This window comes from Canis lupus, chromosome 38, assembly GCF_011100685.1.
Source record: "Canis lupus familiaris isolate Mischka breed German Shepherd chromosome 38, alternate assembly UU_Cfam_GSD_1.0, whole genome shotgun sequence".
Classification (NCBI taxonomy): Eukaryota; Metazoa; Chordata; class Mammalia; order Carnivora; family Canidae; genus Canis; species Canis lupus.
This window is the reverse complement of record NC_049259.1, coordinates 19,352,983-19,365,218: the sequence shown is the minus strand read 5'-3', so window position 1 is coordinate 19,365,218 and position 12,236 is coordinate 19,352,983. Positions and strand designations below refer to the sequence as shown.

At 53.6% G+C, this 12,236-nt stretch overlaps 1 protein-coding gene across 6 annotated transcripts in view; it reads left to right on the top strand.

Moving 5' to 3' along the window:
* PBX1 (PBX homeobox 1) overlaps positions 1 to 12,236 on the top strand; it is a 324,444-nt gene that overhangs the window by 37,436 nt on the left and 274,772 nt on the right. The window contains exon 1 of one of the 6 annotated variants that reach the window (XM_038586230.1): positions 5,359 to 5,554. The exons of the other annotated variants lie outside the window; for them this stretch is intronic. Within the exon in view, the coding sequence (XP_038442158.1) occupies positions 5,401 to 5,554 (154 nt within the window). The 5' untranslated portion in view covers positions 5,359 to 5,400. Of the gene's footprint in view, positions 1 to 5,358; positions 5,555 to 12,236 lie in introns of those variants that run through there. 6 annotated transcript variants of the gene reach the window in all.

Here is a 12,236-nt window from a genome sequence, read left to right as displayed (position 1 = left end):
CAGCGTCAACTCCAGTTTTCTGGAACTGGGTAATCCTGAGCTTGACCCCAGTCTCTCTACTGTCGCCCACTCCTGCCTGTGGTTTTGTTTCTTTTCTCTTTCTTCTGGCCCGTCTGGAGCTGCTGGACAAATGTTTAGCCTCTTATCATTATAATTTTTTTTTTTTTTTTTACAGTATTCTCATGTGAATCTTTTATCAGTGGCCTCTTCTTCATTTTAGCCCTTTTGGGGGAAGGGTTAATAGTTCAAACCCATCATTTTTCTTGGGAGGGTCAAGACTTACAAAAGCAGCCTGGAGTGGGGCTGTCCCTGGGATGGGCGAGGGGCCCCGGGCCGAGGTGGGGATGCTGGAGGTTGGGAGGACACTTGTCTCTTTCCTCCCTCCTCTGATAGAAGTGCCCAGGAAAGCTTGGACTACAGAAGCTGCAGCCTTTCTAAAAGCCTGCTGCTGGAGTTTGGAAGACTGGAAGATCCCTCCTGGCGGGTGTCCTTTCTTCGTTTTACTTTTCCTATTGGTTTGCTGAGCAAAGAGCAGGCTTTGTGCAGCCCCCATCCCCCCTTCCCCCCCTTTTCTTAAAAAGCTTCTGTTCTCCTTTGAAACAAGCCAACAAAAGTTGAAGCCAGCGTGTGTAGGCAACTCAGACCTCATGAGCCGTTCTTTTCCGAAGCAAATTTTAATTCACAGCGGCCAGTTTGGGGGCAGCGCGAAAGACCCTAATCACCCTGGCAATCTGAAGGACCTTGCCTGATGCTGAATAATTAAGTGTGGTTGTTCCTGCTTCCTAAATCTCCATGTTGTCTGCTGGGCCTGATAATTGTGAGTGTATTTATGGGAAAATTTGGGTAGAATGTATGAGTCAGGAGTGTCCTAAAAAAAAACCCCAAACCCCAGATGTCTCATCACTGCAGTGTTAGACTAAAATGATGGAAATATTAAGGACCCAAACCATGTTACTGCTTTTTTTTTTTTTTTTTAGGTTTTATTTATTTATTCATGGAAGACACAGAGAGAGGTAGAGACATAGGCAGAGGGAGAAGCAGGCTCCCTGTAGGGAGCCCTATGCGGGACTCGATCCCCGGGTTTCGGGGATCTTGCCCTGAGCAGAAGGCAGATGCTCCACCGCTGAGCCACCCAGGCTTCCTTGTTACTGCTTTATAACTTAGGTCAACCTGAGCCCCTGCTCTCCACACAATGCAAACAGACTTCTGGCACTTTCCATTGATTGGGAGACCGCTGTTGCCTATTTAGTTCAGTGTAGCTTAACTGGTTAAAGCACCGGGCCTGTTCCTGGGCCACAGACTCCATCCCTAACGTGGTCTGGCCATCTCGTGCCATCTCGTGCGTGTTTGTTTCTAGTCACACTGTGCACTCCAGGGGGAATCCCGGGTCGATCTGAGGCTGAAGTAATAATCCCGAAGGATCACTCTTGTTGGGTCCATGGTCATGATTTTCACCCCTGAAGGATGGCTTGCGTTTTGCAAACTCAGGGATCGCTCTGCCTTCAGAAAACCAGAATGGGGCAGTAAATTTAAGCAGATTCTCCATTAGGTAGTAACCACCTTCCGAGCTAAGGAACCTCCTGTGCTTATGGAACACAAAGGAGAGTGAAGAGAAGTAACTGTGTGGTGCTCTCTGAGGCCTGTAGTTAAAGGGGTTTTGCAGGGAGCCTCACCCTCTGACAGGTAAGCCCATGTGAAGGTGGTGAGGGTTTTGGGGGTTGGGGGAGAGGAATTAGAAGTGCTGGAGTCAGCATCTCACTGGCCCGGAAAGCTTGCACGGCTCTTTTCTGCAGGAGGTGGGAACATGGGACTAGAAATTGTGGAAGCAGGGGCATGAGTCTTGGGGGTCAGGGCATGGCTGCTTGGCCTCCCCCTGGCCTCGACAGGGCGTACCCCCTTCTCCCCATCCCTCCCACCTGCCTTACCCTGAGCTCTCACTGCATTTCCTTGAAGATCCTTAAAGAGATTAACTATTGCATTTAGATAATCTAACGATGAGACCCCTTAGCTTGTGGGGTTCCTTTTCTACTGGGCCCATTCCAGGGAGACTCTGGGGTGGTGGTGGAGGGGAAGTGCCTTTGAGAAGGAGGCTAGCTGGCTGCCTTCTCCTTCCCCATCCTGGCTGAGAACGGTGGTGCCGGCTCTGAAAGTTAATCCTCACTGTTAATCCATTTAGGTAAAGCTGTTAGTTAAAAGGTAATCTGTTTAGCCTCCCTTGTCCCATTCTCCTGCTGGAGGCCAAGGGGGTTCCGGTCTTCTCCCTGGGACACCTGTGTTTTGGCCGGTGGACTGTTCTTTGTGGCCTGGGGAGGAAAGCTGCCTAACCAGTTCCCAGGCCCTGGTTCCTGAAGCCCAGTGCTGCTCCCGGGGACACAGGAGCAGGAAGGGAAAGGCTTGCTGAAGTAGAGACAGCCCCGGGGGGGGGGGGGGGGGCACCCTGGGGGGGGGCACCCTCCAGGCCACGGCCCCCACCCCTGCAGGGGTCAGTGTCCGTTCTGGGGGCAGACTTTAGGCTTCTACTGCCTTCTCCCAATCCTTGAGAAAATGTGCCCTCTGTGTTCATACTCCAGGACTCTGTCGTGGTTGTGTGGTTGTGCTCCGGGGGTTTGACTGTATTTTATATTGTGTTTGGATATTCTTGTATATTGAATTGCTTGAACAGGGCCTGGTTGTTTGGGAAGGGTCTCTGCACCCTGGCCCACAGCCCCACGTGGCCCCCCCAGACCCTGAGCCTGTGCTTGGCCCCCCCACCCCACCCCACCCCACCCCAGAACCCCCCCAGCCCCTTCCTGCAGCCTCCAGACGCCCACTGGCTCCGTGTCCTGCACTCAACCCGGCCCCCTGCCTGGCCCCCGGGGTCCCCAACAGACAAAACATAATGTGCTAAATTGCTCACTTGCACGAAAGGCCTCTTGCCTTTGAGGGGAGCTCTCCAGGTACCTAATTTCTCTCTCAGATTTCTTTCTGTCCTCAGAGGTTCCCCAAAGGTACTTGGAGAATGTGTGCCGTCCGCCGGCTGTAAATTAGGGGCCGAATGTTCGACGCCTCGGGGAGGGAGGGGCTGGGGGAGGGCCTCCCTCCCGGGCTGGCGAGGGTTCAGTCCTGCAGGCCGGCCGCAGGCCCCAGTTCCTGAGTGTCGGGTTTCAGCGCTCCCTCCTTCTCTCCTGCAGCTCTCTTCCCCACCTTCCTTATCTTCCATCTCCTTCCTTCCTTCTTCCCAGCCCACTCCGCCCCCACCCCTCCAGATTTTTCTAAAAGTAGCCACTGGGAACAGAGCGGGAATAAAAGCGACGAGGAAGGTGGCAGCAATGCAGCAATTCCCCCCCCCTCCCGCCTAAGGCAGGGCCAGAAGACTTGATTCTATCCCCCCCCCCCCCCCATTTTCCCTTTTCTCTCTTTGTGTTTACTTGCTTGCTTGCTTTCTCTCTTGAGCCAAGTTCGGAAGGGTGGCTTGCAAAAGAGAGGAATTCTGAATAACCGCCTAAGTTAAACAGAATGTGGAGAAAGTTCAGCCCCGTCCCATGCTTTAAAAGTTAAAGCTGGAGAAGGAGAAGGCAATTTTGTCCTAGCCGTGCTGGCCAGATGTAGCTCGGGGGAGGGGGGGGGGCAGCGCCGGCGTGTTGTCACCTGGGGAAGGGGTAGGCCCACTTTGTAGGAAACTCCAGTGTGTGCAAATGTTGGTCTGTAGAAGTAGACACAAAAATACTTGTGCGTTTCCAAAAGAAATCTCTGTGTCATTCAGTGTATCATTCACGTTTTTAAGAGGCATGATAGTAACCATGCAAGGTAATAGGGTTTTTTTTGTTTGTTACCGGGTTTTTTTTTTTTTTTTTTTTTGAGATAACAAACCTCTGAGTTGGTCTAAGGTGTGGTTGGCTTTACCAAAAAAAAAAAAAAAAAACCCAAAAAACCAAAAAAAAAGAAACAAACCACATTTCTTCTCAAACAGAGGACTTTATGACAGATTGTGCGGAGAACAGGCACATACACCACAGCTTGGGTTGAGAGCGCTTCCTGGCGACGTCTAGCTAACACGCTTGGAGTTTTAAGTTTAGCGTGGTCTGCTTTTCAGTTTAGCAACTGGACTGTAGCTAAGAAAGAAGAACATAGTAATGTTCGGCACCTCCTGTTTGCCAGACATAGTGCGAAGGACTTTGTACATGAACTCATTTAGGCCTATTTTAGAAATGGGGACACTGAGGAGGAGCCTGGGATTCTGGAAGTCGTAGCTGGCCGCGCTGCGCTGCGCTGCTGGCCTCTTTACCTGTCTGCATTTCACTGTCACTGCACAGGGTGCTCCCGACTCTTAGGATTACGGTTGGACTTCCGAGGCTCCTTCCACCCTGGTATTCATTCATTCATCCATCCGCCCATCCATTGGCACACTCACCAGTCACCTGTACTGGACGCCTCCTGGTGCCGGGATGCCCTGTCCTTCAGGCCTGTGCGTGGTGACGACTTTTTGTCGCAGGATCTAATGAGTTAGCTTTAACTCATCAGGGGTGGACGTGGCCTCTTCTGCTGTCCTGTGAGTTCTTGCCTATGCCATCCACTTACTACCGTGCATTCCATACGGAATAAATAACTTATCAAAATAGTCATAAAGGACTTGGCAGACAAAATGAACCGCTAGAGATGACTGCATTAAATTTTAATAGAAAGAATTCTTAGTGATAAGCTGAGGATGCGTCTCGGTGTGTGGCTGAGCTGTTCCTTTGAGACTTGCGTACAAGTCCTGTGACAGCAGAGACTTTGTCTCACTGCTCCGTCCTGGCACCTAGAACATTCTCTGCCATATGGCAAGGGCTCCCATTTTTATTTAATGACTGCATGAGACAGTTAATGCTTTATTTGTGCATGGAGACTGATGGTATTTGCAAATTTTGTACAAAAGACATTGCATAACCGTCCATACTGCCTTGTTCTAACTTTAATTTCTTTGATGAGAGAGAGGAGTTGCAGAATCTACAAGCTCATTTATTTAACAGAAGACGGCCTCACTAACTCTGCGGTGAGGTTTTGGGGAAGGATTCCAGAGTGACGTTAGCATGGAGTTTCAATAGATCTGAGGGATACAAAGGCGCAGCTACAGAATGTGAGTGTGTGGCGAATCCGAGGCCGAATACGGAGCAGCACGCAGGGGAGTCGTGTGATCCTGATGGCCACAGTCCAGGGCCATACCAGGGTCCAATTATGCCAAAGCTAAGGATTTCTAGTTTGGAAAGCGTGAGTAGTAATGCTTGAAGGACACCAAGCTTCTCAGAGACTGAACAGAGCCGTGAGGGGGATGAGCTGGGTTATGAGTAGCCCGGAAATACATGCCTGGAGCTTCAGAGAGAAGGGTCAGGGCTGGAGACATAGGTGTGGGGGGTCATCGGTCTGTGGATAGCAACTGATGTTATGGGAGAGAACGTGAAGACACAGGAGAGTCCGGGGAGAATAGAAGAGAACCGGGGCAGAAGATGCCAAAATGTGCAGGCAGAAGAGGGGATAAGGAAAGGATCATCAGAGAGGTGGGAGGGACGCTGGAGGGAGCTGGATCTTCAAGGCCAAGGTGAGTTTGAGAACCGTAGGTCATCACGGCCAGGTGCCTTGGCCTTCCTCTGGACTCTTCTACTTCTGTCCTAACGTAGATCGTGCTACGTTTTTCTGTTCACTGTCCTTCTCTCCCATTCGTTTGTGAGCCCCGTGGAAACAGGGTTAAAGCGTGCTTTCATCTTGGTGCCTAGGTCACGAATGGGGCAGAGGTTTCATTTCATCTGCCAAGTGTAGGAGTTCTGAGCTGAGTCCAAGGTCTTCAGACAAGAGTGCCTTAGTCCATTAAGGGTTTCTGGTATGGGTTTAGGATCAGAGACTGGTGGCCACTTGCCATGTATTTTTCATCTCTGCATTAGGCACTCATTCATTCATTATTCAGCAGATCTTTACTGAGCACCCAACCTGTGCCAAGTCCTGTGCCAGGTACTCAATAAATGTTTATCGAATAAATGTTGAAGGGTTAAAGCTTGCAGCAGCCTTCAAAGGGGCCTGACCATGGGCAGCCCGGGTGGCTCAGCGGTTTGGCGCCGCCTTCAGCCTAGGGCGTGATCCCGGAGACCCGGGATCGAGTCCCACATCGGGCTCCCTGCATGGAGCCTGCTTCTCCCTCTGCCTGTGTCTCTGCCTCTCTCTCTCTCCTCTCTGTGTATTCTCATGAATAAATAAATAAAATCTCTAAAAAAAAACCACAAACAACAAAACAAAGGGGCCTGACCAGGGATGGGCGACCTTTGAGAACCTCGCGGAGGTCAGGTCTCGGTGACCCGGCCGTCGTGCACAGGAGTGCTCTGGTCAGCTCAAAGTCCTCGCAAGCAGAAGGCCTGCCCTATGTCCACGATCATAGTACAAATGCTTTTCACTTGTGTAAGTACTTATGAGAGCACACGCACATCTCACTTGATCTTTGCATTTCTCCAACTGGAGAGATATGGACCGTTCTCTCCGTGGGACAGATGAGGTCACAGAGATGTGTGTGATTTGAGTGATCGACAGCCGAAACTGAGCTGGGAGCGGTCCACGGGTCTGCCTCCCACCTCTAGCTCTGGAGACTATGGCACTGGGCTTGGCTTCTCAGGGCACAGAACGAGGCCCTGCTCTTGGGGCAACTGGGCAGGGCCCTATGCCTTGCTTTTTTCAAGAGGTTTCTCCATGGAACCCGGGAGGCGCCAGGCAGCACTTGGGGTGGCAGGAGGAGGAAGAAATGATTGGCTCCCAGAGGTTCCCTGGGCTCCCATTCATGATTCATGATTCTTTCTCTGTAGCTAATTTTTGTTAAGTAGAAGAATTCCAGGAATCCTTCAGGAACTGGGGGAGACTGCTCTCTCCTGAAATATAAAACATCTGCTCTTGGTCTCTTTGGGGCTCCATTGTCTGGGGGGAAAACCAGGGAAAAGAGTTGATAGGAAACAGACATTTTTTTTTCAAACACGAAATCCCCCTTTACTCATTAATTAAAAAATAAATTTAGGGACAGAGGTGTCACTTTCCAGGAGGCCTCTCCTAGCACAATTTCCCTCCACCCCCAGGAAAGTGATAATAGATTCAGAGCCAGAGACCGAGTCTCTGGGAACATGAAATTACGGGTGTTGGTTGGACGTTGCCCGTAAGCTCACCGTGCTGCAGCACGCTACCCGATTTGGAGGAGGACCAGTACTTTTCTTGATAATCAGAGCCGGGCACACCTGAAGGGACCTGTATTACAGTCTGAAAAACCTCGGAGGGAGGTTGCCCAAATCCTCATTTCCACTTTGTTAACCCTTCTGGATCCATCCAGATTCCCTTTCTATCCTGAGGCCCCCTGAGGCCTTCCAGCTGCATCCTGGGACACTCTGAGGCGCTCCACCTCTCTTCCAGGGCATTGCTCTTTGGCCCAGTCACCGTGAGCCCCACGGATTTCAAGAAACCACCTAAATAACCTTTCTGTTGAATTTGGCAAGGGCCTTGGAACCGGGGAAGGGAAAAGGAAGGCGAGCGAGTACAGGGGCGGGGACCTGTCCTGATTCTGCTTATCGCTGTGTTCCCAGCACCCAGCCCAGCGATGGGCCCTTAGTAGGTCGCGCAGTGGAAAGCACCCAGTGAGCTCCCCGGGGGAGCAGGGGGGTGGATACAGTAAGAGGAGCGGGCAGTTGGTGCAGGGGAGGAAGTCCCCGGACTTGGAGGGGAGTTGGAGAGGGGATTTGGAGGGGACTTGGAGGGGACTTGGAGAGGGGATTTGGAGGGGACTTGGAGAGGGGACTTGGAGGGGACTTGGTGAGGGGACTTGGAGAGGGGACTTGGCGAGGGGACTTGGAGAGGGGACTTGGAGGGGACTTGGAGAGGGGATTTGGAGGTGCTGGAGCAGATGTTTCCTGGCAGAGTGACAGCAGGGACAGAGGCTCTCCGAGACCCAAAGCCTGCACACTAGACGGAGGGTTGGCCTGGTTCGCCGTGTCCTGTACGGAAGGGCCCCGGCCCTGTGCGCCCGCCCGTGTGTCTCCTTTGGTGCCATGAGAGGTTCAGTGCCGTCCCCCCCCCCCCCCCCCCCCCCCGCCCCGTGTCCCTGCTTGCTGTGGCGCCAGCAGCAGGCTCCCACATAACTAGAGCCTCTGGGGCCGGGACGGAGGGTGGTCCACAGCCCCTCCCCTCCCTTTCTTTGAACCCGGGAGGGGGCCGCTTCCAGGGCTCTGTGGGGAAGCTCTTCTGAAGGGCGATGCACTTGGACTGCGGGGCACCATCGGGGTAGTCCAAAGGGTCCCTGTTGAGCTCCAAAGAAAACGTGGGGAGGTTCACATAAAGCAAGAGTTGAGCAAGCGGAGACCCAGGGACCCAGTGGTCTCCGGAGGGCCTGCTCCCTTAATTGCTGCTGGATTAGGGTGGGTGGGGAGAGCTTTTGTCCGAGGTTAAGTTCCTGGTGGAGCGATGATTGGATTAGCCACAACTTGGTGGCAGGGGAGGAGACACCAGGAGCCTGCCCTGCGCCGTGTCCCCGTGTTCCCCGCCTGGCCACAGACCGCAGGCCGGCCCCTGGGCCTGGAGGGTCCCGGGGCTGGCGCCACCCTCGCCGGGGACCTCTGCCTCGGGGAGCACATTTGCATGCTCCCCTGTCCCTCGAAGCCCAGAAGCCCAGCCGGGAGATGGGGAAGAGAGAGAAGAGAAAATCAAATTAAATGTTTGACCAGCAGAATGAATGCTGTCTCCAGTCAGGCTGGCTTACATTTGTCTGGCTTTCTATTTTCTGAACTTTCTCTCACCATAAATCCTTTTTCTTCTCCTTTTATCCATTAAAACGTTTTAATCTTCGTGCCAACACTTTTGGCTGGTGGTGTCTTGCCCCGGCTTCATAAGCCTCCCTGGGTCTTTTTGTCACCTTCTTGTGTCTCCCTCGGACCCCCAGCCCTTGACTTTGAAATGCCCCCCCCCCCCCCCGTTTTTTTCCTCCCCTCTAATGCAGATTTCAGGATTTCTTGCTTTATGGTTGGCTGTTCACTGGATCCTTCTTGGGCTCCCCCATCTTCCCCCCCCCCACTCTAGCTTTGGGCCACGTTCATGTTTCTGTCTTTCAATTAAAACGGTTCCTCTTGTGTGTGTACAGGATCGCTGGGGATCAGGCCTCCTTTTGGTTGTGTGTTTAGAGAAGTGAGCCGGCCTCCTGGTGGGCAGGGGTGGACAGGGGAGGGCGGGGGTGGGGGTGGCGGTGGCTGGGGATCAGATTGTCCCCTGGATTTGCCAACCTTTACCTAACTGCTTTGAGGCATGGGAATAAAAATGACTCAGCTGGGCCACTCTGCCCAGGGAAGAGAAGGGAGGGTGGCGCGCCCCTGGGGACGGGACAGCCCCTGGGGACGGGACAGCCCGGGGACTGGGGAGCTGGAGTGAGCCGGGGCCTGCAGTGCGCCCGGCCTCCCACCAACATTTCCCGCAATCCCACTTTACCTCCAGCAAGAGAGGAGCTGACAGCCTGCAACAATGGCCTCCTTTCTTCTCCGAGGGCCAGTGTTTTGATAGTGTCAGGTTACACCCCAGCCTCCCCCTGGCCCATTTATAAACCTGACACGGGCACCATGATGTAATGTTATTTTTCAGGATCTCAATGAGGGAATGTTTTGCCCCAGGTCAGAAGAATGCTGGTTGATTTTTGCTGAAATGAACCATGGCGTGGTATAATAGATGGGCTCTTAGTTCAAGAAGGCGGGTGTTGGGGGGGGCGTTGGGGGGTGTTGGGGGGTAGCACCCGGGCTGGGCCTGGGAGTCCGAGGTGAGCAGCGGGGCTTTCTTTTTTTCCTGCTTCGCCCCTTCCACCTCCCGGGGCCTAACTAAGCCAGCCTGTCCGTGTTGGGGAGTGCTCTGGTGGAAGGAGGCCTGGGAGCTGCCCCCCTCGAGCTGTCGGACCCTGTTGGCCCCTGTCGGCCTGGGGTCCCCTGCCATTGTCTTGATTTACGGTGGTGGCCTGGCCGTTGACGGTCCAGTGGTGGAGATTGAACAGAGGAAGTGACCGGAGAGAGGGAAGAGGGGCCTGTGGTGGCAGCTGGGATGGGGTGGGGTGTGGGGCGTTCTTGGGGTGACCGAGCCTGTCTTCCCGGCTGCCCCAGTTCCCCTGCTCAGCTTGGGCTGTGGCCGCCCTTGGCCACGCTGCTGCTGGGTGGGGAGCCGACAGGCCTGGGGGTTCCCTCCCATCAAGCTACTGCCCGTCACCTTCTTTTGTGGTCGGTTACCTGTACCCTAAAAGTTTCAGGAGCGTCTCCTTTCTGCATTCACATTTGGGTTGAACCAAAAGGCGCTGGAGATGGGTGGGAGCACCCACTGCCCTGGGTCGGGAAGAGGTAGGGAATGGTCGGGCCTGTCCCACCGCTGTCCCGTCCACCCGGTCCCTCTGGCTCTCTGCAGGGGCCCGTACCGGTGCCTCGCGAGCCGGTAAGGAGACTGGAGCTGACGTCCACCTTGGCTCCCCAAGCCTGGCCCTTGTCCTTAGTGAGTTGATGGGTTCACCCTGGGCCGGGTGTTTGACCTCTGCCTCTGTTCCTGCTCTGTCCCGCAGGACGACTGCTACTAGCCCTACCCCACAGGAGCTTTGGGGACATGACATGAGTTCGTGTACACAGAGTGCTCCCAACAGTGCTTGCCGAGTAGAGGACTTCCTTTAAAGAGTCCTTCCAGAAGTGGTTTTGCCAATTGCCAGTGTACTTTGTCTTCCCAGGTCCCTCTTTCTGGGTCAACCTCAGAAGATTTAAGTGGCTCGCGCCCAGGCGTCCTGTGTTCCAATTTTTGACCTGTCCTGCTCTGTTACCAGACCTGCAGGCAAGCCCTCTGAGGCCATCACCTAGATATTTATACCGAAAGCCGCGTTGGGCTGTCAAGGGAAGCGTTTTATACCAACTGCAGTGAACTTGTCACTATTCTCAGAGCAGGTCACACCCTTTGCTGCTGCGTCGCTGCAGCGCCGTGTCCTCTGTGGCCAGTGCCTTCCCCGGCTCCGCACCACCTGGCAAATTTTTCTTTTTTCAAGGACCAGCTCAAATATCAGTCATGCAGTAAAGCTGTGCCTACTGTCCCCTTGTTCCTCCTGAGAGTCCCCGTAGGTGGTGTGTGGATCTCTGTGCTGTCCTCGAGGACTGTGTGGATTATGTGACAGCCCCGAGCCCCCCCCCCCCCCCCCCCCGTTAACACAGTGCCTGTGATCCAGTTAGCGTTCCATATATATATTTTTTTCTAAAGTAGCCTCCACACCCATTGTGGAGCCTGAACCTACGACCCCGAGATCAAGTCCTGAGCTGAGATCAAGAGTCAGATCCTTAACTGACCGAGTCGCCTCGCCATATTTTAAATAAATGGACAAATAAGTACTTTTTTGGTGACAGTGATATACATTTCCTTGTCTTACGTCTGTCTCTGGTGAGGTCACCTTGGGGAGGACACAAAGAAACCAGATCCCATGTGAGGCTTCATCTGAGTCAGGATGACTGCAGAGCATGTGCTGGTCTCATGCTGGACTCTCCCCGGGGGCTGTGGCTGCACAGAGCCTCCAGGTTCTCTCTCCTGGGGTGGTAGCGATCCCAGGGGGCACCCAACCCTGGGAAGACCTGGCAGGTACTCCTCGCCTTGCCAGAGGAGTAGGATTGAGTCAGTAAAATCCATTAACTTCCCAAGGATAACCGTTCCAGGATGTTCCTGTGGGATGTCTGATGGGGGAAAGCAAAAGCGTGAACAGTTCCTCCGGAACACTCAGGAAGCAAGGTGCAACCCTGTTATTCCTCCACTTGGGGACCTTCCATGGCTGGGCCCTCCCTGTTAATGCAAAAGCACAACCAGCTGAGAGGGTCCGTGTAGTTTGGCCACCACTTACTGCAGCCCTCTCATTTTATATATGGGCATAGTGAGGCAAAGAGCAGTTACGTGCCTTGACCAAAGGGCACAGTCCTGTAACAGGACGAAGGCTTGGGACGCAGGTCTTAGGACAGGGGTTCTTCTCGTATCCAGCCATGCTGCCTTTCGAACTTCAAGCTCACACAGTCAGGTCAGCCCGTAGACACCTCTTTTTTCTTCAGCTGGGCCTTTCTGGTCTGTTCTCTCCTTCTTTCCCTCTGGCTCCCATCCCTTCTCCCATTTCCCCGTCTCTCTTGTTCTGTAGACAGGTGACTTCTGGTCCCTCCAACATGGCCTGCTACCTAGGTCGTTGCTTTTTGCCAGCTGGCGGATGAAGAGTCTGCTCTGCTACTTTGCTC